Here is a 26,467-nt window from a genome sequence, read left to right as displayed (position 1 = left end):
CAGGGGCCCAACTCGGGCGGCTTGTGAGCAGGCCGGAGTGTGGTGCGAGTGTGGGGTGCAGGGCTCACCTGGTTCCACGGGTTGGCAGAGGGTGCGTGAGTAGGGCCTTTGTTGACGCTCTCGAACCGCCCGCAGCTGCCATCTGGCGAAGGAGGAGGATGAGTGAGGTCCGGTGCTTGGCCGTCCGCAACTCTCCGTGCCCTCCTGGGACCCAGAGAGGGAGGAAACTACTCTCCTGTCGAGATTTCCAAATTCTCCGCCTGGCCCTCCTCCAGGGGAGGGAGAGGTGCCTACACCATCCCCCAGAAAGCAGCTACCTCTCTCTGGGTCACCCGTCCCAGGGCCTCTTGCTCTTCTGCTTACCGTCAGGTTTGACGGGGGCCAGGACAGGAGGGGCAGCCTGCCTGTGCCCAGCTCAACGGCACCACTTGGAGGCTGCTGCAGATGCGACGCGTGAGCAGGGGCGGATGCAGGGGGCTGCCCTCGGCGACGAGCAGGCTGGGGCACTGCAGCCGGCGGGTGGGTGGAGATAGCAGCAGCTGCCCGCCGGGGCAGGATGTGTCGGATCGCCTCAGTCTGCTTCTGGGCAGCCGAGAATTGCTGGGCCAAAATCTCGACTGCGTCGCCGAAGAGGCCAGTCTGGGACACAGGGGCATTGAGAAACCGGACCTTGTCGGTGTCCCTCATGTCTGCCAGACCCAGCCACAGATGGCGCTCCTGGACCACTAATGTGGACATCGCACGACCCAGCGAACTCGCGGTGACCTTCGTCGCTCGAAGCGCAAGGTCAGTGGCGGTTCGGAGCTCTTCCAGAAGCGCTGGATCGTGACCACCCTCGTGCAGGTCTTTCAGTGCCTTAGCCTTGTGCACCTGCAGTAACGCCATAGCGTGTAAGGCGGAAGCAGCTTCCCCGCAAGCCACATAGGCACTGCCGGTCAGACCAGACGAGTGCCTACAGGCCCGGGAAGGGAGCACCGGGTCTCCACGCCAGGAGGCGGCGGACTTAGGACACAATTGCATCGCTACCGCCCGCTCCACCGACGGGATTCCTGAATACCCCTTCGCTGCACCGCCCCGAGAAACCAATCATCCAGCCGTGAGAGCTCGGGACGCGGTGGGGGATTCCACTCGAGCCCTACCCTCTCGGCGGCCCGGGAAAGCATAGCTGCCACTTCGGGATCCGAAACAGGCTTTGTCACCATCCCAGAGGACGGTAGCGCAACCGAACCGTGATCCGACAGCTCTCCCTCCGATGCTGAGATCGACATCTGGTCGGGGGGAGTCCCACTGGATACCGCTGGTACGCTCCTTGAAGAGGGCCCAGCGCGTTCCGTGGGTTGCTCCACTGGATCGGAGGTGCTAGAGGAGTGATGGTCCCCAGAGGGTTGGTTCCCTGCGGGGTTTGCCACCACTGTGATCCTCAAACCACTCGCGCTACTGCCGGAAGTGGTTCTCGTCTGTCGGCCGCCAGAACGAGCCCCAGATCGCGGCCGCGGCAACGGGACTCCGCCCCCCTGAAGGTAGCGGAGCCTGGTTTGCAGCTCCGAGATGGTCATATTCCCGCAGTGAGAACATGACTCATCCACGAAAGCCACCTCAGCGTGCTCGACGCCCAGACACGTGAGGCAGCGATCGTGACCATCACCCGGTGCCAGGTAACGACCGCACCCAGAAACGCACGGGTGAAACGGCATCCTTATAAGGACGATCCGTCGTCTTTACAAAGACGCACCCGTGAAGCTCTTTTAGAGAGAATTTGCTCTTTTAGGAAATGCTCTTTCAGTGCTGAGGCGCACAGGGGAGATGGCCGCTTGCAACACGACAGGGGTAGTGCAACCTGAAGTGTGCAAATCCACTCGACACAGGAACGACCGCCGCTGAAGCGCCGTCTCGCCAACACACGAAGCTTCCGAGAGCGTGCTGAACCCGTAGTTCACAGCAGACACAGTTGAGCAGAGCGATACTAACGCTCGGCTCCGAAGCGAAAAGCTGGTATGCATTGCACCTGCTGCCCTCTTATACTCACGCAGTGATCAGCGTCAGCTGGATGCAATAATTGCATGCCAATGTGCATTGGCTCGTTTAGTTTACACTCGAAGTAGATTGGTCTATCGAAGCGATATCCCATATTCGTCGGTCATCCGACGTGGCGTCGAGAGTGACCGACTGAAAGGGAACCTAAAATCTCAAAAACTGCTTGAGAAACTTTTTTCAAATTATCAAAAATATTTGACATGAACTGTCTTGTGAATGTTGTTTCTTGCACTCAATTGCCATTTAAATGTATATATTTCTGTTTGGTCAATGCTAATGCACATGTGCAGTCCTAAACACAAGTCTCAGTTTTATGTAGGAAGTGTAATGTCTAACAGTATCTACAGTGCAAAATGACTAACAACACCTATTTCAAAGAATTTACTTCCATTACTAGAGCCGCTGTATTGAGCATTACAGATTTTCCAGTTCATAGCAATATGAGTGAACCATCTGAGGTATCATACAGTCTTTTCTATTAGGCGTTCCTGTGATAACATTATTGGGGGGGGTATGTAAATGGCTATAGCTTCTGAACATCTGATCACAAATATGATATATTGCTGGTAAAAATAAGATGTTCTTGTGTTTGGAAAGGGAATACGTTTCCTTGCTGCTAAAAATGGAGTGGAAAATGTTCGTAAAATTGCTGCAATACATCATATAATGAACAAGATGAACAATGATCAGTGCATACTGCTCAATGTGCTCCAATGTCTTCACTCCTATTGGTAGGCTTCCCATTACTTCATCTCTCATTAAACTTTCCTCAAATTTATCTCATCCCAAACTGTCACTTATGCCATCGGGAAATGGGTAACTCCTGTTTAAAATAAATGAATTAAAGTTGTTGCAGATCGCTGTCAGTGTGAACTGCTCTTTTGTTTTCCCCTGGTGTGTCCGTGTGTGTGTTTGTGTGTTGTTGAGGTGCGTTTTTCTCTCTATAAATCATACCCTAGCCGCTCTGATTACAGTACACGGGTCGTGGGATGAGTGGACTCCATGGAGCTTGTGTTCTTCAACGTGTGGCCGTGGGTACAGGGACCGTACCCGCTCCTGCAAGCAGCCGCAGTTCGGAGGAAACCCCTGTGACGGTCCAGAGAAACAGACCAAATTCTGCAACATTGCTGTATGCCCAGGTGATCTTTGGGTTTTCAGATACAGACTGTCTCATACAGATTTAATGACTTTCATCAAGCACCTCAATTAAAGCCTAATGTGAGGCACTGTAGAGATGGAGATTGAAAGGAACCTTTGTGAAGTTCACAGCAAATGATGGTGATTAACAGAGGCTTTAAATCACTGCGGATTGGACTGGAGTTTGACAACCCAAAGTTCCTTTCTCTTTCCCCTGCAAAATATCTTTCAATATCTTTTATCATGCTCCACTTTCAGTTCCTTAATTTTGTCATCCTAATGTTGCTTTGTACCCTCTATCCTCACATTTAGAAAATTCTTTAGTTTCTTCTTATAACTTTGTATTTAACTCTGTAGTGGATGGCGTGTGGAATGAATGGTCCAGCTGGAGTACCTGTTCCTCGTCCTGTTCAAATGGAACAATGCAGCGCACTCGGGAGTGTAACGGGCCCTCGTATGGGGGCCTGGAGTGTCAGGGCGAGTGGCGTCAGACAAGAGACTGCTTCCTCCGAGAGTGTCCTGTGGATGGCCAATGGCAACTCTGGAGCTCTTGGGATGGTTGTACCAAAACATGTGGTGGAGGAAGCCAGCAAAGACAGAGGGTGTGTTACGGTCCCTTTTTTGGGGGGGAGCAATGCCCAGGGGACAGAGAGGAAGTTAGACGTTGCAATGAGAAGAGATGTCCAGGTGAGACAATCACATGGTTGTAGCCAAAAGTCATTCTCTGCTAGGGGTGGGTGATATACTGGTAGAAACATTAAACTGGTTGAAATTTGACAACTGGTATACATTTTCAGTTACCATCTCTATTGCATTAGTGTTGCACACCAACTAAGTTTATCCTTTTCATGCGTTTTTTTTTTACGTGTTGACATAAACATTAGAGAGATTTCATACCACTATATCACTTTCACAAAATTCAAAAGAGGTCTCAGTTTGATAGATCTGACAGATGGTTTTTATTTATGAAAGATGTTTTAATTAAAACCATTTGTCAGAACAGTGTGAATGTATTTAACTCTCTTTCGCGTCTTATTGTGCCACCTGTCACAGTGTGTTATTTTTTTGCACTTTATTTAGCTTAAACGATTGAATACACACAAAGTTATGTCAAAATGCTTAAGTTAGAACATTAGATCCGTGTATTACAGTAGGTTTTAAAGTGACAGCAGCCTACTATACCAGCTTCTTGTGTTCAATAAGCAACTAAAATGTTGTCATTGTAACAACCTTATTTGCTGCAAAATAAAAAAAATTATATACACGGTTATCACCGGAAACGCAATTACTAATTTTGGTCATATAGCCCACCACTATCTCTACTATTTATAGGTTTCAGAAGAATTATGCTGTAATTCTGTACCTTACTTGTTTCTTTGATCTCATTTTGTGAGATTGTTCAGGTTTTTGTGGTTTTTACTTCTTTGCTTTTATGCAGAGCCGCACGAAATTTGTGACGAGGAGAATTTCTCTAACGTAGTGTGGAAGAAAACTCCTGCAGGGGACACTGCAGCTGTCCGCTGTCCTCCGAATGCTGTAGGTAAGACATGACTCATGCAAACACTCATCCTAAACATTCATTACCCTCAAAGCTATTTTGAGACATTTCCAGGACCATGGACAGCTCAAAATGCCTGGTTTAAAAAAAAATGCAGTATACAGTTTTTAACAAATTCTTGTTAAAAATCTGGTAACGATGACCCATTTCTGTGATGCAGGACTAATACTTCGGCGATGTTCGTTGGATGTTGAGGGCATTGCATACTGGGAGAACCCAACATACATGAAATGCATCTCAAATGACTACCGTAGTATCCAAACACTGGTAGGTGATCTCCAATCTAAGCTCTAGTTAAGTTAAAACCAAGTTGGTGTCTGCATAGCTAAGGTTGTTGTTTTTTTACCTACTCCAGACCAGAGATCACCTGTCCAAGGCTCAGCGAGGGCTTGTGGGAGACGGGGTCTCTGAAGTCATGACCAAGCTGAGGGTAACGTCAAGTGATGGAACAAGCTACAGCGGAGACCTTCTGGCTATCATAGACGTACTGAAAAACATGACAGAGATATTTAGGAGGTCCTACTACAGCCCCAGTAATGCAGACATGAGGGTTAGTGAATCGTTAGTTCTAAGTAAAAGAATGTTTTGACACTGAATGACCCTGAATGTTTCTTTGGTGTGGTTTTGTTCTCAGAATTTTGTGCAGTCTGTGAGTAACTTACTGATGGAGGAAAACAGGGAGAGGTGGGGGGAGGCACAACTGGTGAGTCAGCCTTCACTCATTCATTCTTCCACTCTCTCATTCATCATTTTCTCATTCCCTCTTTTAATGTCGGCATCTTCTCACTCTCTTTCATTAAGTAATCATGCAAGTTTCAGCTGGTTTTAAAGGTGATTAATTGGCCAATTCTCTTCTCTTCACTGCATCTTTCTTTCAGCTGTTTGTCTCCTGCTGCTTAGTTAGATCATTAGTTAGTTTACAATTTATGTCTTAATGCAAGCTTCAGTTTGCATTCTTAAGGAAGGATATCGTTAAGCTTGCGCAGCAGCAGCAGTAGCCATTATAGTTCGAAAAATATATTTATAATAACAATAACATTTAAATGCACTTACAGAATCATATACTGAAAGAAGAACTAACAAATATTTTAACATTAAGCCCTGCTTTTCTTCTGGCAGCTGGGGCCAAATGTTAAAGAGCTTTTTCGTCTAGTGGAGGACTTTGTGGACGTCATCAGTCTCCGCATGAAAGACTTCCAGGATACTTATGAGGTCACCGACAATCTGGGTCAGTTTCCACTGACTTTTAACTTGGTTTATACCCTTGTAATAATGTCAGAGGGTGATGGTCATCTTCTTAAATGGTTGAATGTTTGTGAAGGCAGTCACTATATCTTCATGGGTGATTAACTATGACCCTTTCATGTAGTTCTAAATGGCTGTCATTGTTGTCTTTTTTTGTGTTTGCACTTTTAGTTACAACACTACAAATTCACCAAAGAAATATATTCATTTATAAATTAGTAATTTATATATATATATATATATATATATATATATATATATATACATACATACATATACACACACACACACACACGTTTCCTTTTTGATTAATTGTTTAATTAAAAACACTTTTGGCTTTTGATGGTGCTGAATCAAACCAATTAAAATCACCGCCAACTCTATTACTCACTCACACCTTGAACATTTTTTTTAAGAAAGCCGTAATACACAGTATCTCTTTGAAAATATTGAACAGTCCCTGAGCTATGAATGAGTATGTCCCTGATATGCTGCTCACACAGATTTCCAAATATGTATAGCTCTAGGCATTTCTATAGCTTTGGAATCAAACTCTAAATCACACACGTGTCTCCTGCACAAAGAAGACTATGGTTTACTCAGCTTCCATGTTCATTAAAACAGCAGGAAGATGAACCTTCATGGTCATACTTTGTGGGCCGCAGCTAGCAGAGTTTAAAAGGGAGTGTGAGAGGTTCTGTTTACCTCTGAATCACTGAGCTGCCCATGAGTTCAGCCATTCAGATGTATATGTATATGTAACACCACACATTCATCAGATGGAAATACTGCACAAGAACTTGAGCGGTACTGTATATTGTTAGGAACAGATAGCAGATGCACACACATTGATCTAATTATTTAATGTCTTTGCTCCAACCTAAATTTGGATGCGATGATGTGATGTCAGGGCAATGGCCTAGTGGATAAAACAGTTAAATGGTAAAATATAACAATTTCAAAGAAATGTTTTTGAATTTAATATATTTAAAAATGTCATTTATTCCTGTAACGATGACGCTGAATTTTTAGCATCATTACTCCAGTCTTCAGTGTCACATGACCTTTCAGAAATCATTCCTAACATGCTGATTTGTATGCATTTCTGATTATCAATGTTAAAAAAAGTTGAGCTTCTTAATATTTAGTTATGTAAATTAACTTAATAAATTAATATTTAATATGTAAATTAACTTTTTGTATTTTATGATCAATAAAAAGTTAAAGAATTTAAATGGGGGAGTCGTCTGACAGCATGACACTTTCTCTAGTTGAGATGTGATCGTTGTGCAGTGAGTCAGGATATTGGTGTTGCCATGGATCTTACAGTTCCCTCTGGATTCTCCCTCCAGTACTGAGTATTCACAAGCGGCCTGTCGCAGGAAATGCAGATATCACTTTCCCCATGAAGGGGTGGAGGGGGATGGTGGACTGGGCTCGCAACTCTGAGGACAAAGTCAGAGTGGCTAAAAACATCCTGGTCACTGGGAAACCAGGTAAGAAGCATAAATTCCCACACAACTATACACATTTTAGTTTTGTTTTCATCATTTTTCTAAGTTAAATGGACATTCATTTACTCAGAAACATGTAGAACAAGCAGTAATCATGTCACAGTTAATGTACATGTCACAGTTAGAATTTGATGATTTTATACTTTATATTTATTATTTCAAAATGATGTGACCTTCCACAATACACAGTAAATTCCATTCTTATGCCTGGATTCTTCTCATTCCATTACCTTTTTTCCTCTCCGAGTTATTTAATGTCTCTTCTTTGCTGTTTTTATTTTATTTAATTTTTTCAAGGAAAACAGTAGAAAACTGTCCATAACAAATCTTTATTTGTTTGACGGATTTTATCTGCTTTGCTAGAAAGCAGATTGCTGTAGGCTGTTCAGACCTTGCCATGTCTGATGTTACAGGCCATTTAAGATGCTCCTACCCCCGCGACTAAGCTAATAGAAGAGTTGCTACTTAATCAGGAGTCGCCAGGAGCCAATCAGGCGCAATTAGGTTTAATTCCTTTCCCCATTGGGAGATCTGTTGCCAGGCCACGAGCGCTGGATTGACAGGCTGTCTAGCTTTGGACACACCTAGATGAGCTTTTATATTAAAGAAGCTTTAGAATGAGAGGAGAGAGAGAGGAATTTGACAGACTGAATCCAATGAAACATTCTTAGAGAACGAAACACTTTCATTCTTGCAAAGGATCTGCTCTTTGTTAGTCAGTGAAACAAAAAAAGTTCATTTACATTTTACTTTTTACTGAAAATGTAGGAGGACATTTTTTTTTTTTTTTTTTTTGTAAATAAATCCTACACCATTTTTTCAGTGCACTGTAAAAAGTCATTGTTGATCAATTTTAAGCTTGATATATTCAGATTTTAGGTACTCTTATCTGTTGGGCTTAGGTTCTATTATATTAAATCTTAAATGAAATTGTTAAACTTAAATTGTTTTTGTTAACTTGCTTTGTTTACAGTGTATGGACCTGAAATATTAAAGAGGAGGTGAAATGCTATTTCATGCATACTGAGTTTTTTACACTGTTAAAGAGTTGGATTCCCATGCTAAACATGGACAAAGTTTCAAAAATTAAGTTGTACGTTTGAAGGAGTATTTTTGTTCCCAAAATACTCCTTCCGGTTTGTCACAAGTTTCGGAAAGTTTTTTTTCGAGTATGGCTCTGTGTGACGTTAGATGGAGCGGAATTTCCTTATATGGGTGCTAGGACACGTCTGCCAGAAGAGCGCGCGCTCCCGTAGAGCACAGCACTGAGAGGCTGAGCACAGACATTCACTGATCAGAGCGATTCACTGAAAAAGTCACAAAAGAAGTGTGTGTTTGGTTGCCAGGGCAAGACAAACCTGCACAGATTACCAAAAAAAAACAGCATTAAGGGACCAGTGGATGGAGTTTATTTTTACAGAGCATCAACGGAGTTGTGCAAGTGTTTTTGTTTGTTCCCTGCATTTCGAAGATGCTTGTTTTACAAACAAGGCCCAGTTTGATGACGGATTTGCGTATCGTTTATTTCTTAAGGATGATGCAATCCCAACGAAAAAGGGTCACGATCGTGTGTTGGAACCGCAGGCGGTGAGTAAAACTGCTTAAAATATCTCTGCCTCCTTGTTAGTGCGTCCGCCTCCCATGCCGGAGACCAGAGTCGTTGCTGCTGCTGCTCTCATTCAGTTTCAGCCTCGGGATCTGATTCTGGATCATAAATAAACGGCTGAATCTGACTGTTAGCCATGGTTTGTTTTGGATGATGATTTTTTTTCCTCAAGGTAATGTCACAGCTTCCAAACGCTCTCAATGCAAAAGCCTACTGGCGCTCGTGATTCTTTAGCTCCGCCCACACGTCACGCCTCCAGCCGGTCGTGTTTTTCCGGGAAAAATCGGTACAGACTATCTTTCTCTTATGAATATAAAAAAACTAAAGACTTTTTGGAGTTATGAAGGATGCAGTACTACTCTATAGGTACTCAAGATTGACAGGATATTGAGTGAAAACGAGCATTTCACCCCCCCCCCCCCCCCCCCTTTTAACTATAAATGCCATTGCGGGTCTCATCTGTTCACATCATCATGGCTGTGGCATATTAGTAGGGGTGGGCAAACAGAAATCTGATTACCCTGAGGGAGCTGGAAACTGTCAAACCTTCAGCCCTGGTCCCCCTCCATCAGTCTGTGTTCTTGCCCATGGGACCTCAGCTGCAGCCCTGGAGCTGTGACCTCTGCCCACCGCCTGGCACCCCCCTACAGACTTTCACTCTTTCTCTCCCTTACACCGCATGCCAGTCTGCCACATATTTTTGGCATGATTTAGAGCGATATAGCTAGTGTGTGTATAGTTTCAGGAGGTTCTGCTGACAGTGATGTAGTGTGACTATGTCAGAGGCTGGACCGCTGCCCTTTCCCCTCACTTATACTGTAGTAACATTACAGGGCTCTAAATAAAGGGTGTGATTACGCATCAGTCAAGTCTGTATCTCTGTGACTTCTTATAGCATTACTTTTCTCCATCCCTTTGCTTTATGACTGTTTATTTAACAGAAACTGATGTGATACTGTACATCTCTTATATGCGTGTGTGTTTGTGTTATAGATAAAGATGAAGATGATACATCAGCATTTGTGACTGGCATTGTACTGTACAGAAACTTGGGCAGTATTCTCTCTCTACAGAGGTGAGACTTTTATTTGTTTGAGACTTTGTGCTTTTTGACTTTCTGTTGTTTCTCTTCCTCAGGTTTTAGCATTATTTTAGCTGAAGTAGTGACATTTGTCATACCATTTTATGTTTTACTTATCTTGACAAACATTTTTGGACCCACCCCATGAAATCAGGTAGAAGCTATACATGTGTGTCTTCATAGGTTTCTGTACCAAAATGGCCACCAAGTAAACTAATTATACTATTACAAGGAAAAGTGTGTATTTTATTTTATATTTGTGTGTTTGTATGATATGTTTTGGATATCTTTAATACCTTTTTAGGAGACAACTTTGTGCAAAATCCCTTTAAAGCAGAAGTTTACCCCAAAATGAAAATCATTTACTATCATCATTTATTCATTTTCATGTCACACTCCTTCTTTCCTTCTTCTGCAGAACACAAAAGAGGATATTTTGAAGATATATTGTTGTTGGTAACTCTCTTCAAAGCTTCCTTTATATGAACAAACAAAACACCTAAGACATTTTTCAAAATATTTTTTATGATCTATTAAAGAAAGTAAGTTGTAAAGTTTTAGAAGTACATGATGGTGAGTAAAAGATAACAAAATGTTCATTTTTGGCTGAACTGTTCTGTTAAAGGGACTTTGCAAACTGCAAGACGAAAAATAATAACAAGAATCTTTTCTCTCATTTCCCGGACTATGGTTATTTTGAAACCGATATCTGATGACACAAAAAGTGGCAAAAAAAAAGACTGCTGTGTGTGTGGATAGATGAATGTGCATATACTTAATAAGCAAATGACATGCACATATAGCAGAGCACAAAGTGAAGTGTCTCAGGAAGTACTAGTCTCTGTGTCACATGGGAACATTGCAGCTTCTTTGAAGGCCATGACCTGTTCCCCCTTCTGTTTTTTTTTTTTTTTTTTGCAGTTCTCCTCATGTTTTCTCTCATCCCTTTCTGTATTTTCACAGAAATAGCACAGTGCTGAACTCCAAGGTGATCTCTGTGACAATCAAACCCACTCCCAGCTCCCTCTTAACTCCACTAGAGATTGAGTTCTCACACCTTTACAATGTAAGTCTGCTTGCCCTATGGATATGTCACTCTGACACATTAAAATGAATTCATTTTTCAATTTTAAAATGCTTTATTAAAAAGCATTCATTCTAAATTTAAAGAATAGATTATAATATATTTCGTTTATTATTTTGAATTGTTTTATTTGTTACTTTTAATTTAAGAGTATTTAAAAATAATATTTTATAAGATTTCAGGTAGTCAATAGTGTCCCTATTTGAAGAATTACTGATATATATTTGCAAGGCAAAATCACAAGGTGACATCATTCTCTGCCTCTCACCTTCCTACTCTCTCCACAGGGTACCACAAACCAAACCTGCATTTCCTGGGATGAGAATGACAGGTGAGAAGCCGTTTATTGATTTAAATCTGTATTTGATGTCTGCTGAGTTTTTGCGGGGAATCTTTAGTCACACAGTAGGGTGTATTTTCCAAGGCGTACGGAGAGGTGTGCTGATAAAAGGTTAGAGACAACATGCTGTAGTATGTTAAAACACTGACGGAACAAGCTGCCTTGATCTTCACTTGACCCTGCACTTTGACACAGGATGATTGTTGCATGCCACATTCCACATTCACACACCACAGCAATTATGGAAAACACACTTCCAACTTAAGCAGAGAAGAGACACACAAAGAAGGCTATAATGAAAAGCAGTTAGAAAGAAATGAGAGGGAAAGAGATGAGTAGGTTGGGGTTGCAGACATGTACTCTCTGTAGAAGAATATAAATTAAGTTACAGGGATAATGTTGTAGAAGTGTTTTAGCACATTAACACAAGGGAATTACATTTTTCATAGCAATGTTGGTTTATATATTCAGTATGCAACTAGTATTGGTAAAAGCCGAATGTGCATGAATATTTACACTGATTGCTGTGATACCGGACTTGCATAATGAGATGCAATGAATCAACTGCTTTAGAGGGCCACCAGTAGTGTTGGCTCATGTATAACAAATTTGCGTAGCAGCATATTGTCCAAACAATTTATTGTTATTAAAAAAACAATTATTGTTTTGATGTATTTTGGAACAAAAACATTAAAAAATGTGTGAACACTTTAGAATCTTAACCGAACCCAAACTTTAAAATGCTAGTGTATGGTAATTTCTAGAACTTTACATGTGAAAGTGTATTTTGCATGTATTTTCTGATTGTGTTAAAGAAATAGCAGTTACACCGATGTAGAGTTAATCAAATGTTCCTATTTTAAAAATAATCTCATCTCAGGACTATAAAATATAAAGGTTTAAAGCTATGAGTAAAAGATTGGCAACTGACATTCAAATGGAAATCCCTTCTGTCATCTCAATAATCATCTCAATCATCTAAAGAAATGAATTCTTAGCCTGTTATCACAAACATGATTGTACGTTTTTACCAATGCCGAGAAGCATAACAGGTAAATCATGACAGTGTCTCGCTAAGTGCTTCAGCTGTGGAATTTACATCTGAATTATTATTGTCAAATTCCAAATACAAACTGAAGAGATGAAATAGGAGAATCATTATGTATTACCATGAGAATAAGTTTGGTTTCATTAGCAAACATGAACAGAAACGTATTTCTTCTTTTTCCTGCAGAGAGGAAAGCAAATTGAGACTGCATCTCTGAAGCCAGATTCTATTGAAAGAGACAGACAGACAATCAGACAGATGAGCACCAGAATTGTTGTACATTAAAAAAAGAACCATGGGCCTGGTCACGCTCGCACTTTCACCCCCTACACGTCCATCTGCTTGTGCACTCTTTTGTCTTTTAAAACTTCAAAAGACTAGTTTGTGCCCATAGCGCTTAATGCAGTGTGGGTGGAACATTTGCATTTAGATGGATACATATAGATATGTTACAGATATAAAGGTTTTCTGCCATTGCCTTGAGGGGGACCAGACTGAGAACAATAGAATAAAATAAATCCTGTTAAGAACTGACTGGTGTTATTATTGGCTATCAGGACATTGTTGTGCCAGTGCTAAAGTGCTTCATGTGCACTGGAAGAGTGTTTCCTGTGGTGCATGTTTTAACATTCAGCAGACAAAAAAAAAAAAAAAAATATATATATATATATATATATATATATATATATATATATATATATATATATATATATATATATATATATATATATATTATACATCCGTTTGCTTAGAAAAGTAATAATATACCGAAGCACCATTTATATCAAAAGACAATAATGCAGAGAAATTGGAAGAAAAGGAAAGAGAAGGAGAGGGGTGACACAGGGGAAGGAGTGAGATCAAGGGAGCATAAGAGAGAGACTGAGAAACAGGAAGAGGACAGTGAAATGTAATCTGCCTGCATTGAGCGAAGGGGAGCCGGGCCTGGTGTGTGTTCGCTGCAAAATTAAAATCCATCTTGGACAGCTGCTATGATTAATGAGTTCATATTTGGGAGAGAAATTGGAATGTGAGGAGGCATCCTTGTCGCTGACTGTCTGTTACTTAACAGATTTAAAGAGTGTGTGCTTTCTGTTGACTCACACTTCAATCACACGCTAGCGATTCAAGCCAGTCATTTTTTTCGGCTGCTTCTTACATGATCATTGTCATTCATGCATTTACTTAACATATATATATATATATATATATATATATATATATATATATATATATATATATATATATATATATATATATATATATATATATATATATATATATATATATATATATATATAGCATCAGCAGTTGTAGGTTGCCAGACTTTAATCATTCAAAATAAACATAATAAAATAATTCAATAAACATTAAACAATTTTCTTACTTTTTCTTTTTCACGTTCATGAACTAAAATTAACAGAATTTACTGTAAATATTACATGACATATCTGTTAACATTTATAGTAGTTTTTCACCATATAGTTATTCAATTATTATATGGGAATTATTAGCACATTTTTGTTGACTGAAATAAAGATTAAATAAAATATAAATATTATATGTAAAACTTATTTTAGGTAGTTGACAAGGCAACATTTCGAATTTCAATTTAGTATAATTTGAAGAACTAAACTTACTACCTGGAAATAAAATAAAAACTAAAACACACAAAAAAAAAAAAACTAAATATTAATATTTAAAAAATAATAATAATATACAATTTTTAAAAAGTATTTAGTAGTGATAAAACATTGTATTATTACAATATTTTGTTTTATATCATAAGATTGTATTGTAATTAATGCCAATTTCATGTTTTGTTTAATTATAGCATCACCAAACCATGAGACTAAACCCACCATTTTTGGTATTGTTGGAATCAAAGGAGATATGACTCCTGTGAAAATAAGTCAACCACATCCAAAGTTATTAACATGTGAATATTTGATTTTACCGTTAGGTGACGCTGGCTTGAAATTTCGCAGGATCTTTCAGGGCATTGTGCTGATGACCCATACAGAGTTCCGTGACATTATTAGATTAGATTAGATTAGATTCAACTTTATTGTCACTGCACATGTAAGGTACAAGGCAACAAAATGCAGTTAGCATCTAACCAAAAGTGCAGTAAACAGTAAGTACAGAATATACAAGGTCTACAATATGTACAATAACTATACAAATTAGTATTATGAACATAATTTACAGATTTTAAATACTATCAGCATGATATACAGATAGGTGTACTGTGAATATACTATACAGATGGATTATGTAAACGTGTATGTACACTATAGGCAGAACTATGAACATATGAACATAATTTACACTATTGCAATGGACAGTAAAGTGCATAGAAAATATTACAGTTTGCAAATGGATTACCCAGTGTTTCTGGATGAACAGACAGTAGTGCAAGTAATAACAAGCTTACTGTTTTTTGCTTGTTGTAAATAAATAAATAAATCGGTCAGAAGAAGAGGCGCTGGTGACCCTTCTTGAACAGGCTGGAGGTGTTTGTGGTCCAGGACAGTTCTTCCGAGATGGTGGTTCCCAGGAACTTGAAGCTGGAGACACATTTAACAAGCATCCTGTTAATGTGGATGGGGTCATGTGTGCTTCCTTTCTTCTTCCTGAAGTCCACAATGAGCTCCTTTGTCTTACTGGTGTTAAGTAGCAGGTTATTGTCAGTGCACCATGTGGCCAGGCACTGTACTCCTCCCTGTAGGCAGTCTCATCATTGTCATGAGGCTAATCACCATGGTGTCGTCTGCAAACCTAATGATGGAGTTGGATCCATGCACAGGCTTGCAGTTGTGGGCATTAAGGGAGTAAAAGAATGGGCTCAATACATAGCCCTGTGGTACGCCCAACACATTATGCTAATGTGTTCATAAAATACAGCATTTTATTACAAAATTGGATATCATTCAACTTGGAAAGCAGTATCAAATCTAATGAGACCGATTTGATCGGTTTTGGGCAAATTTTTCAAAGGTTACAAGCAAAAATAGCAATTTTTCATTCCTGACCGCTAGGTGGTGTTGTGCTGAAACTGTGTAGGTACCTTCAGGTCATGGATGTCATAACACACGCCAAGTTTGGTCTAAATATGAAAAAGTCTTGGAGAGATATAACCTCATGTCCAAATGGCAAGCTTTTAATTGAATTTGTTTATGTGCTTGACACAGCTGGACAAGCCCATGATCCAATTACACAGCCATGCTGCGCTTTATATTTGTGTGGTCAACACAAAATCTTAATCGTATCATGTTCAGTGTCTTTGCAGTGGGTGATAATATATTGAGTTTCAGGTTTATGTGGTAATGTTAACACTGAGCCCTCCCCTGAGGCTGCAAAACACTGTGCTTCCTGCACTAAACTGTTTGGCCCTCAGTGCTCCTCAAGCCCCAATGCATTATGGGTATCCTAGACTGCAGAGCTCTAACGCACAGTGGGTTTGGAATGGTGCCGGTACCCCTTGGTTTGTGTGGAAAAGCACTTGTGTGTGTGTTCATGTGAGTATATTGACTCCACGTTGCAACTGCATGAAGAGGATGAAACATGATTAATGGCTCGCGATCAGTTGTGCATGGAGTGGGTATGTTTTGATATGACTTTCATATCACTTTCATTGATGTCATTATGAGGTCTTTGTTACAATTATTTGAGCGTTTGATTAGACACTGGCGAATCATACTGTTAAGAGGATTCCTCATCAAGATAATGTGATTCAGATTTGTGTGGGTAGTGGAATCGACGAATTATTCAGTGGCTTTGGCCATCAGCACTAACTGCAACATAAATGTTTACTTGTATTTATGATTGTAATGCTTTTATTGTCATCTGCTTTGGTGCATGCAAGTTTTATGGGAAGCATTAAACAATACAATTATTGTAAAGGATAGAGAGCTGTGGATTAATTCATGAATTAATTAACTCGTGGGACATCACTTTTATATCTGACAGTCACAAATTGTAGATAGTAAATAGAAAACGTAAGACACTTTGCTGTGTCTTACTATCTACAATAGTAAATAGTAACTATTTTTAGTAGAAAAACAAAAATATTGTGCTCCTTCATGTTGTGCTCCAGGTCTCAGTGTCCCAGTGTAATATCTATCCTCTGCTCCATTGCACTTTTCCTCCACATTTTATAAACTTGCAAAGTTTTGAAAGGTAAAAGAGACTTTTCTTTACTCCACTTGGAAGGCATGCTGCAGGCTAAACACAGTGTGAAAAGGCTACCCCAAACTGTCCTTTGGGATTTTTCATTTCAAAGTGATTCTTTGTAGTTTGGCAGTATTTTGTGTTTTGCAATGCAAGAACCTCTAGTAATACTGCAAGTGGAACAACAACAATAGGCGTATAAATAATTAAACATTATCAAATTATCCAACATTTTATTATTAGTAGTAGTATAGGTATTATTTATTATTACTATTATTATAAAATGTAGCTTGGAATTCGGGTGTCAACAATAGTCATATTTCAAATTCAAGTATTGTGGAAAGGATGCCGTGTTGTTCATCCACAGACAACCAATCATATAGCTACTGAGTCAACTCTTCCCTAATTAAAAATTCAAGTTCTTTCTACAGTTCTTTTTTCTTCTTTTTCTTCATCGTTTAAAGTTGAAAATCGTGTTAAACTGTAACGCTAATGTGGTGCCGACATCGTTCTTTCAAAGAATGTTTTTCATGAATCATTTCATAAATACTGTATAATGATATGAAAGTTCACCCGGAAATCACTAAGGTAGCTTACAGTAAGAAATTCGAAATGTGGCTTCCCAAGATTAACCCAGGATAAAATATGAATAGTGTGAAACAGGAACAATATCCCTGGATTATACTTACCAAAGCAGGAGTTAGAATTTAGCATATGTTCAAGGCTGCGTCATATTTATGTATATGGTGTTACATAGTAATAATGATGATGATGATAGTAATTTTACGGAGCCCAGCACATGGCATGCAGGAAAAAAATAGGCAAAATCGTTTTAAAGCGAGATTTACTATTTCTTTCCCTCGATTTATAAATTGTCCGCCCGATTTATACTACTAATTCGTAAATTGTGCGGACGATTTAGCAAATCGAGGGAACGATTTATTTTTTCTTGCATGCCATTTGCGGGCTCCATATAATTTAATAATTTAATAATTTAATAATTTAATAATTTAATAATTTAATAATTATTTATAATTAAACACATTTATTATGAATATTTTTTTACTTAGTGTTTTTTTTATTTTTTATTTCAGGACTTGCTTATTATTATTATTATTATTATTATTTAATGTTATTTTTTACATTTTGTGTAACCGTTTTTACATCAGCTAACCTGGCCATGCAGAAAGCAGAGGTGTGCGCTGCCTCACATCGTCCATTCATCTGTATTTTCTCGCGTTCCGGCTCTGTGTGCGCTGGATTAGATAAAATAGCGGTTTTATCGCGTAGGAATTTGATCTCATTCCGCGCTCTTGTCTGTCTCCGCTCCGCAGCTCGTCGTTGCTGGGCTCCTGGTCTGCGCGAGGCTGTAGAGCCGTGCCCGTCGACTCCAGCACAACCAAATGCTTGTGTGACAGACTCTCCACCTTCGCCATTTTAGCACGCCTCAATCCCGATGTGGTAAGTCGAGCCATTTCTATTGTTTACTTTAATCGAACTACAAAAGACGCGTTTGTGTGATAATGTGTGATTTATTGCACCGCTTTTTTTTTCCTTCTTTTTTTTTTTTGGTCATAGGCGTCATTGTGTATCAACAGATCCCTCTCTCTCTCTCACTCCCCCTCTCCTCCTTTCCACAGCCTGTCAGAGCCATACAGCTGATTTAATGCAAACAATTTAAGACATGTTTCATTATTTAATGTGTATATAGACACAAATATTTGTGACAAAAAGGGACGTTTTGACAGGTTTGTTTGATGCTAGAACGCAGTACATGAAACATGACTGGCTTTCATATTGGATTTACATACATTAAATGCATGTACAGAGGAAATGAATGTGATTAATGCAATAATGATTCAAAATAGCTAACTACCTACATTTGTTAAAGATGACCGTCTCCGTTGTTTGCAATGAAATGCATTTTGTTCAAAACATACCAACACACAAATTTCTCTTTTTTTTTCTGTTGGGTTTCTGTTTGTGCTTTGACACCTCAAATTTTTCTGGTACATTCTAATGTGCATAGGGGAATTGTTGGCCTTTTCATGAGTGTGCAACATATATCTCAATGACACACCATCTGTTCATTTGGGCCTTAGAGGGTTGTCTTTGCGTAAATCTATATGTCTTGTTTTAAATCAGTATCTTCTTTAAAATGATGGGATTTGGTTTGGTTTAATGCAGGAAAGGGCCACATCTTTGTGTGGAATTTTCATTCAGTGTGATTAGTTATTATTAGACTGGAAACTGCCTCTGAAGCAGTTTATTCACCAGTTGCCGTGGAAACAGCATGGGCAGTGGAAGTTCTTAAAGCTATAGAACATGCTATAGCACTCTCTTTGTGCAGCTTGGCCCAGATATGAGCCAGAGAGCCCCTAAAAAAGGGAGGAAGAGGAAGTTTGACACCCTACTGACCAAAACAATGGCCACATCTTCTCTCATTTGCTTTGCCAAGATGTTTCAGATTGGCTGCTTCAGGGTAAAACACTGTTTTGATTTGGCAAACCAAGTAAAAATGGGACATCATAACAAAAGAGAATTGGGATCACAGTATTATATACAGGCCACTGTGTACAAAGCTGCAAAATGGGGTACAAAAAGTCTATAACAAACATAGACTGCTTTTTGTATTACATTTTACTGGCTCAATGTGATTTTATATATATTTAAAAAAAGAAAAAAAAAATCAAGTTGATGTTCAATGCAAAATAAATAAATGAATGTTGGGTACTTCAATTTGGGAATCAGTTCGATTAGAAATATGGAATTTCTGTTCCCGAAAGCCACAACAAGCACGAACTGCCTTCTGCAACACATTTTACTTACCTAAAGGTATAGTTCACACAAAAATTTGCTCAGCCTCATGTTATTTGTGGAGTTTGTGGAACCAAACAGTTGGTGGTCCCCATTGACTTCCATAGTTTTCCATTGTATATAACTGAGGCACTCAACTCTTGAGATCCACTTTCCTGCAGAGCTTAGATCCAACCTTAATCAAACTCACCTGCCTGTAACTTTCTAGCGATCTTGAAGAACTTGGTTAGCTTGTTCATGTGTGTTTAATTAGGGCTGGATCTAAATCTGCAAGAAAGTGGACCTTGAAGGCCAAAGTGGAGAACCCCTGGTATCTTTAATTTGAAATTCCAAGTTAAACAGTGTATTCAAGGCAAAAATGTTGGGTGCTACAGCTACTTCACTCTGGGAATCAATTGGATGGGAAATGTTGGCTTTAGATGGCAGAATTTGCTTAAATTACACCTAAATTCCTCCCTGGCTATTGTTTAACATTATCGAATTGCTCTCAGCCTAAGTGATGTCAGCAGAAAAGGAGAGTGGTCTCAAAGGAACAACATTTTGATTAAAGATTAAAAAGATGTAGGAAATATTTATTTAGAATGATGTGCACTGATTGATTGGTTTTTCAAAAACCAGGAAATTGAATTAAAGTAAATATGGTTATATTTCTTTCACACTGATCAAAGCTGATGGTACAGCACATCCACGTGTTTTAAGGATATATAGAGCCCCATATTGAAGCCAGTTTATATTATATAAATGTTATCAGTGTTTTACATGCCTCCTGTGTACATTTATGTGCTGCTATTTGCTCTCATGGATGTGTGTGTAAAGACCACATGACCTGCATGTCCACTTGTGGTGATCCAGAGAGTAATAGCTGTAATTGCTCGCTTATGATGGCTGCCTGTCCCACTGTACATGGTCAGATGAACATAGAATGAGGGAGTGTCGCAGTTAGCTCTTTCCATGCCTCGCGGGAAGCATATTGTGGGGATTTCATTTGTGTTGCCGTATGCCAGCAGAAGGGAGGACCGCTCCTCCCCTTGGCTCCACTCCCTCTCTGTCTCTCTCTAGCCTTCTCACTCCAGACCCCCACTGCTATGCCACTAATTATTCCTGCAGCTCCACTTGCCACCTCAAAATGGCCCATCCAATGGCCCCTCTGCTGGCAACTAGTGTCCTACAGCTTCAGAATGATAAAGAGCCAGAGAAACACTTTCCTTCCTCTCTTTCCCCCCACATTTTCAGTCTGAATATACAGTCAGCTGCAGTGTACATGGAAAGAGAGAAATAAAGGGAGATAGTATACTGCAGCTATTTTAATCACATTCCAGTCTCTCTATAGATGTTTACAGGTTTGAACCAGGCTTTGGATTACATGGGTCAGATTGTCTTTATACACAGCTTTTAAACGCTTTATGCACAGTTTGATAGGAGAAAGTTACTGTGGTTGTGCCCAGACTGAATATTTATGAGTTAAAGCTTGTAGAAATAGACAGTTATGCTACAGTTGTACTTGGATAAAGCTCGGAATACATAATTCCCAGAAAAAAAAAGAAATTATCTCTTTGCCTAAAATAAAGATAGACACAATTTTCAATGGGGTTTAGAGGGGATCTGATTAGGCCATGCAAGGACATTCTCATTTTCTCATTCATGTTGGAAGGTAAAGCTTCTTCCATTGAACACTTTCTGGCAGAGGGCAGCAGATTTTTCTCAAGAATTTGACCTTATTTTGCCCCATCCATTTTCCCTTCTGTCCTGACAAGTGCTCCAGTCTTTGCTGCAGAGAAACTCCCCATAACAGGACATTACCACCTCCATGCTTTACTGTAGGCATGATGTAATTTAGATGGTGAGCTGTTCAGGATTTCCGCCAGACAAATAATTTGGTGTCGAGGCCAATTAATTACTAAATCTGTCTGACATTGCCTTGCCACCCATAGTTGATTGTTTGCTTCAGTTGCACTACACAAGGACTGAAATACTCCAGGAAAGGTCTTTTCATGGTGAAAAAAAAGGAAATTACCACGGCTAATCACAGCTGAGTCAAATGGCTTTGTGTGCCATTGACAATTAGCTACACTTGTTGTCATTTTAAAGGGGGTTGGTCCTTTTTTCCAACTCCTTTCACTTGGATGTTATAAGTTACACTGAGTAAATACAGCTGGATAAAACGGTGTCTGTCTTCATTCCAGGCTGCAAAGCAACAAAATGTGATGATTTTAAAGGCAACAAAGCAATAACATGTTATTATTTTCTATACCCACTGTACCTTTATTTACTTTTTTATGTTTTATATTATATACTTTTTATACTATATATATATTTTTTTATTGTTATAGTCCAATGATAATTAAGTTATTATTGCATCAAAGATCTGAAATAGAACAACCATTTAAAAAAAAAATTGAGTATTGATGCCTAAACATAATAATAATAAAAAAAAAATGTTTGCAAATGTCCACTTAATTCTTAATGCTCTGACACCAATGGCAGCATATAGGCCTAAATTAAAACAAAACTGAACAAATTTGATGCAAATGAAGTATAAGTGCACCAGCTGTCCAGAAATGACTTAATTGCAACTTTCTGTCTCACAATTAACTGTCAAATGTTTAAAAATTTATGGGACTTGATACTCCATAATTTCCGTTCCCAAGTAAGTATAGGTCTCTGTCTGCACTGATGGACTAAAGAATTCCCTTGGTTCAATAGCGGTTGCTCTTGAGTACTATCCTGTCTTCCTCAACTTAGGCTAAGTCAAGTGTTTGATTGGCTAGGAGAAGACAAATGTAGTCTCAGAGGATGCATTTCTTTCTTGATTGTCAGTGGGGACCTTACTGCTGTGCAGTTTAATCAGAGGGATTTAATTAACTTGGCCCTGTGCACACATTAAACCTGAAGACAAGACAGGCTATAAACTCAACCAATTAACTTGTGTGTAAGTGTAAGTCTGGGTTTTCTTCTTAAGGTGAGAAGTCCACACCCCAGAGAATGCATATCACCCTAAACTCTGCTGTACCACATAAATGTATTTAAAGTGTTAACAGATAATATTTCTAGACGTGCATTATGGTGGCATAAGTCTTAATCAAGAATGCAGATATTCACAAACACACACAGGCATGCACTACTCACACCTATGGTACACTTAATGCTGCGTACACCACTGCAGTGGCCGCTGTTTCTCCACTACATCACCATGGCAACCAAGACAATGGTTGCGCAAGCCTGCAAATGTTTTATATTTAAGGCTTTTGATTCACAATCTCTGTATGAATAATTCACATCATCAGGCATTTAGCTTTTCCAGTTGTCTGTATGTCATTGAACCAGTCATAGGTTTCTATAATGTAGCCTTCTGCTGTGCCCTATGGATATCTCAGTCCTCAGAATCAGCTTTTTACAGAGTGACCTTCATCTCACCTTGTTCTTAAGCTGGAGCCACACGGACAGCAGCCCACTCTCCCCAGCTTTCTTCAGCACAGAGTCGCATGGAGGACTGCAGGGGGCTAGCCTGATGTAACATTAGCATATGTGAGCGCTAACTAAGTCTATTTCTTGTTTTTGACAGAACATGGATAAGTCCCAGCTTCCATCTGTGACTCTTATCGTGGGCTGCGGGGTTTCGTCCCTCACCCTGCTCCTCCTTATCATCATCTATGTGTCTGTTTGGAGGTAAGCAAGACTTTCCGCTGATGAAACCCAATCTGGCTGTTCACCAGTAAAATAAATGTGTTGGATAGGAATATGAATAGGAGCAATAGGAGTTTCAGCACCATGGACAGCGACATATATTTGTGTAAAAAATGTTTGGGATGCTTTGAAGTTTGAGATTCAAATCATTTAAATTGTTTAAAGTCATGTAATCCTAAACAAATCAGGTTGTTATTTACTATTCATGTGGTTATTATTTAAAGACTGATCAGCTTGGCCAATTAATGCAGACAGTTGCTCTCAATTGGCCCATTAACAAAAGTGTTCATTGTTTTCATACGTTAAGTTTTTTTTTTTTTTTTTTTTTACGCTAAATATATTATTACTTTTTTTCTCCATGTTATTTCTTCCTTTGCATCTTGTGCTTCAATGATCTGTAGAGATGCTTTCACTTGGTCAGTGTCACATCTTGGTCGCCACTAGACATTATACATCCGTTCAGGTTCCATGAATGTGTCCGTCTATTGAAAGCATTGTTGTCTGAATGATAGCAAGCAATAGATGTCATTTAGATGTATTGGCTCAGTGTTTCTGGGTTTTTCCTTCAGGTACATCCGCTCAGAACGCTCTGTCATCCTCATCAACTTTTGTCTGTCCATAATCTCCTCCAATGCACTCATACTCATCGGACAAACTCAGACACGGAACAAGGTATGGCCAAACAAACACAGATAAGTTGATAAAACCCTTGATCCACAACAAAATGTTGATAATATTCCTCTTCTCTCCTTGTTACATGCCATTCTTACCTAGATGGACTCGCTTTCTTACTGTTTTTTTGCTCTCAGGTTGTTTGTACTCTTGTGGCTGCATTTCTGCACTTCTTCTTCCTGTCCTCTTTCTGTTGGGTTCTCACGGAGGCATGGCAGTCTTACATGGCCGTGACTGGCCGTATTAGAAACCGCATCATACGCAAACGTTTCCTCTGCCTTGGTTGGGGTGAGGCTTGTGTTGTATCTTCTAAGCTTGCATTTCATTTATAATCTGTTTCTTCTGAAAAAAAAGTGAAGTATTTAATTACTCTCCACTTATTTCTTTCCCTTACTATAGGTTTACCTGCTCTCGTTGTAGCAATTTCTGTTGGATTCACCAAGGCAAAAGGATATGGCACTGTTAACTAGTGAGTATAATCATGATGAAGTTGATCAGCCATCCATTTTTGCTTATATAATTCCTAGTGCTTTCAATTACCAGTTTTTAATGTCCCTGCATTGCATCCTTTAAGTGGGCACTTTAAAAATTTAAAAACAACATATGACAACCACATTATCTGACAACCTCATCACTGATTTTTGTATTATCCTTTATCCTTTTCTTTCTTCTGTTTCTGTCACTCCCTCTTTCTTTTCCGCTCTTGCCTCTTGTGTTAGTTGCTGGCTGTCTCTGGAAGGCGGATTGTTGTACGCATTTGTGGGACCAGCTGCTGCTGTCGTCTTGGTACAGTTTCTCTCTCTGTTTGAATTATTCACAGAAATCTCACTGTTTAAAATTGCTAGCATCACCACACACAAATATAAGATTTTACAACAAATAAACCACCACCAAGCTCTTGTGAATGAGAATGCATAACTCCACAACATAATATCCAGCAAACATGTGTTTTAGTAGATCTGTTTAAACACAGCGCACGCTAAGTGTGCCAAGTGTGGACAAAGTAGTCATTACACTACTGCAGATTAATTAAACAAGATCTGGGCTTAGACTATGTTAACATGGATTACAGCTGTCTCTATTTTATTCAGTAACAAATTAAATTTTGTCTGACAAATTAAATGGTGAATTTTCTGTACAGTCTCATTAGACATTTTATTCTACTGCAATGTTTCTCTGCTAAACGAAAACATTTCTCAATAGCATTTTTTTAATTGTTTAGCATATTCTGTACACCTTTAACATTTTGTATTAATAATACAATTACAATTTTAAGGTGTGTATTTAGTACCATTTTAATATTTGGTGTAGGGTCAAAAATTGGTATTTCTAAATCCTGAAATATTGGTATTATCACAATCCTAGTGCAGCAGTAGATTGAACAACACCATATTCAGATTTGAATGACAGTACAGTTAAATGCAACAAATTAAATTACAACAAAACCGCAAGATAAATGAGGCTTTACAGAAACATCCTAAAACAGCTCATTGGAGAGTAAAGAACCATGTTTCTATTCTGAGACTGGGCTGGATCTTAATATGCACGTGTGTTCACCTTTCTCTTCTCTTTTTACCAGGTAAACATGGTTATCGGGATTCTGGTTTTTAACAAACTCGTGTCTAAAGATGGCATAACTGATATGAAACTCAAGGAGAGGGCCGGGTATGCCTCGAAGCACTCATTCATCTCATTGGCTGACCTCTAACCAGCTCTGAGAAAGAGATTAATTTGCCAAACCTTTCATAACATCTCTCCCGCCTTCCAGAAGGACACGAATTGGCATGAATGAATTAGGAAAAGTCATACACTCATTTTTGTTTTCCACTAAATTTGTTTGTGCTTAAAAGCAGAGGGGAAGAGATCGCAAAGGACTGGTTATTGGTCCTGCCAAAAGCAAGATGACATTTCTGCTCACTCATTGCATTTCTTTTACATTTCAGTTGGTGATTCGCCATGTGTCGCTTAATCATTTCTCCAGCTTCTCTTGATTTTTAGGTGTTGCTGTGCATCTTGATACAGCTGTTTAAATCCATGTGTGCCATGTTTCTGTGTGTGAAAAGTTTATTTGAGGGGCAGTCGCAAAGGAGCCGGCAAAGGAAATCTGACATAACTTCATGCATCTGATCGATATCACTCAGGCTGAGCAAATTTCTCATTTTATATCCATTGATTTTGACAAGTTTTCAGTCGTGTGAGTTAAATGTCACTGAAGCTGAAGTATAAACCGAGAATTGTTATTACAGACCTCATTATAATGGTCTCACAATCATACGCTGTCCATCTCTGTGCTATGGACCATCAATTACACACTGGAATTGTTAATCTTCTTCTACCAATAAGGCTTTACGGCAGAAACATGGCCTGGGATTTATTACCAAGAAGATGAAAATTAGTCATGTTATGACTCATGATTGACTCTCCATGTTTCCTTTTCTGGACTGTGCACCACTGCTTGCAGGCTGATGTGTTCC

At 39.3% G+C, this 26,467-nt stretch overlaps 1 protein-coding gene across 8 annotated transcripts in view; it reads left to right on the top strand.

The window, feature by feature from the left end:
- Positions 1-26,467, top strand: part of LOC113059770 (adhesion G protein-coupled receptor B1-like) — an 84,575-nt gene that overhangs the window by 42,373 nt on the left and 15,735 nt on the right. For 6 of the 8 annotated variants that reach the window (XM_026228347.1, XM_026228346.1, XM_026228348.1 and 3 more), the window contains 18 exons: positions 2,994-3,173; positions 3,529-3,858; positions 4,610-4,711; positions 4,890-4,996; positions 5,085-5,279; positions 5,364-5,432; positions 5,849-5,957; positions 7,327-7,470; positions 10,088-10,169; positions 11,139-11,241; positions 11,547-11,590; positions 18,155-18,281; positions 23,200-23,303; positions 23,891-23,993; positions 24,131-24,281; positions 24,393-24,462; positions 24,713-24,779; positions 25,573-25,658. In XM_026228347.1, the coding sequence (XP_026084132.1) occupies positions 2,994-3,173; positions 3,529-3,858; positions 4,610-4,711; positions 4,890-4,996; positions 5,085-5,279; positions 5,364-5,432; positions 5,849-5,957; positions 7,327-7,470; positions 10,088-10,169; positions 11,139-11,241; positions 11,547-11,590; positions 18,155-18,281; positions 23,200-23,303; positions 23,891-23,993; positions 24,131-24,281; positions 24,393-24,462; positions 24,713-24,779; positions 25,573-25,658 (2,173 nt within the window). The remainder of the gene's footprint in view (positions 1-2,993; positions 3,174-3,528; positions 3,859-4,609; positions 4,712-4,889; positions 4,997-5,084; positions 5,280-5,363; positions 5,433-5,848; positions 5,958-7,326; positions 7,471-10,087; positions 10,170-11,138; positions 11,242-11,546; positions 11,591-18,154; positions 18,282-23,199; positions 23,304-23,890; positions 23,994-24,130; positions 24,282-24,392; positions 24,463-24,712; positions 24,780-25,572; positions 25,659-26,467) is intronic. The other 2 variants (XM_026228349.1, XM_026228342.1) reach the window with 1 other exon arrangement.

Source organism: Carassius auratus, chromosome 41, assembly GCF_003368295.1.
Source record: "Carassius auratus strain Wakin chromosome 41, ASM336829v1, whole genome shotgun sequence".
Lineage (NCBI taxonomy): Eukaryota > Metazoa > Chordata > Actinopteri > Cypriniformes > Cyprinidae > Carassius > Carassius auratus.
Note: the sequence above shows the minus strand (reverse complement) of the source record. Positions and strands in the feature narration are given on the sequence as shown.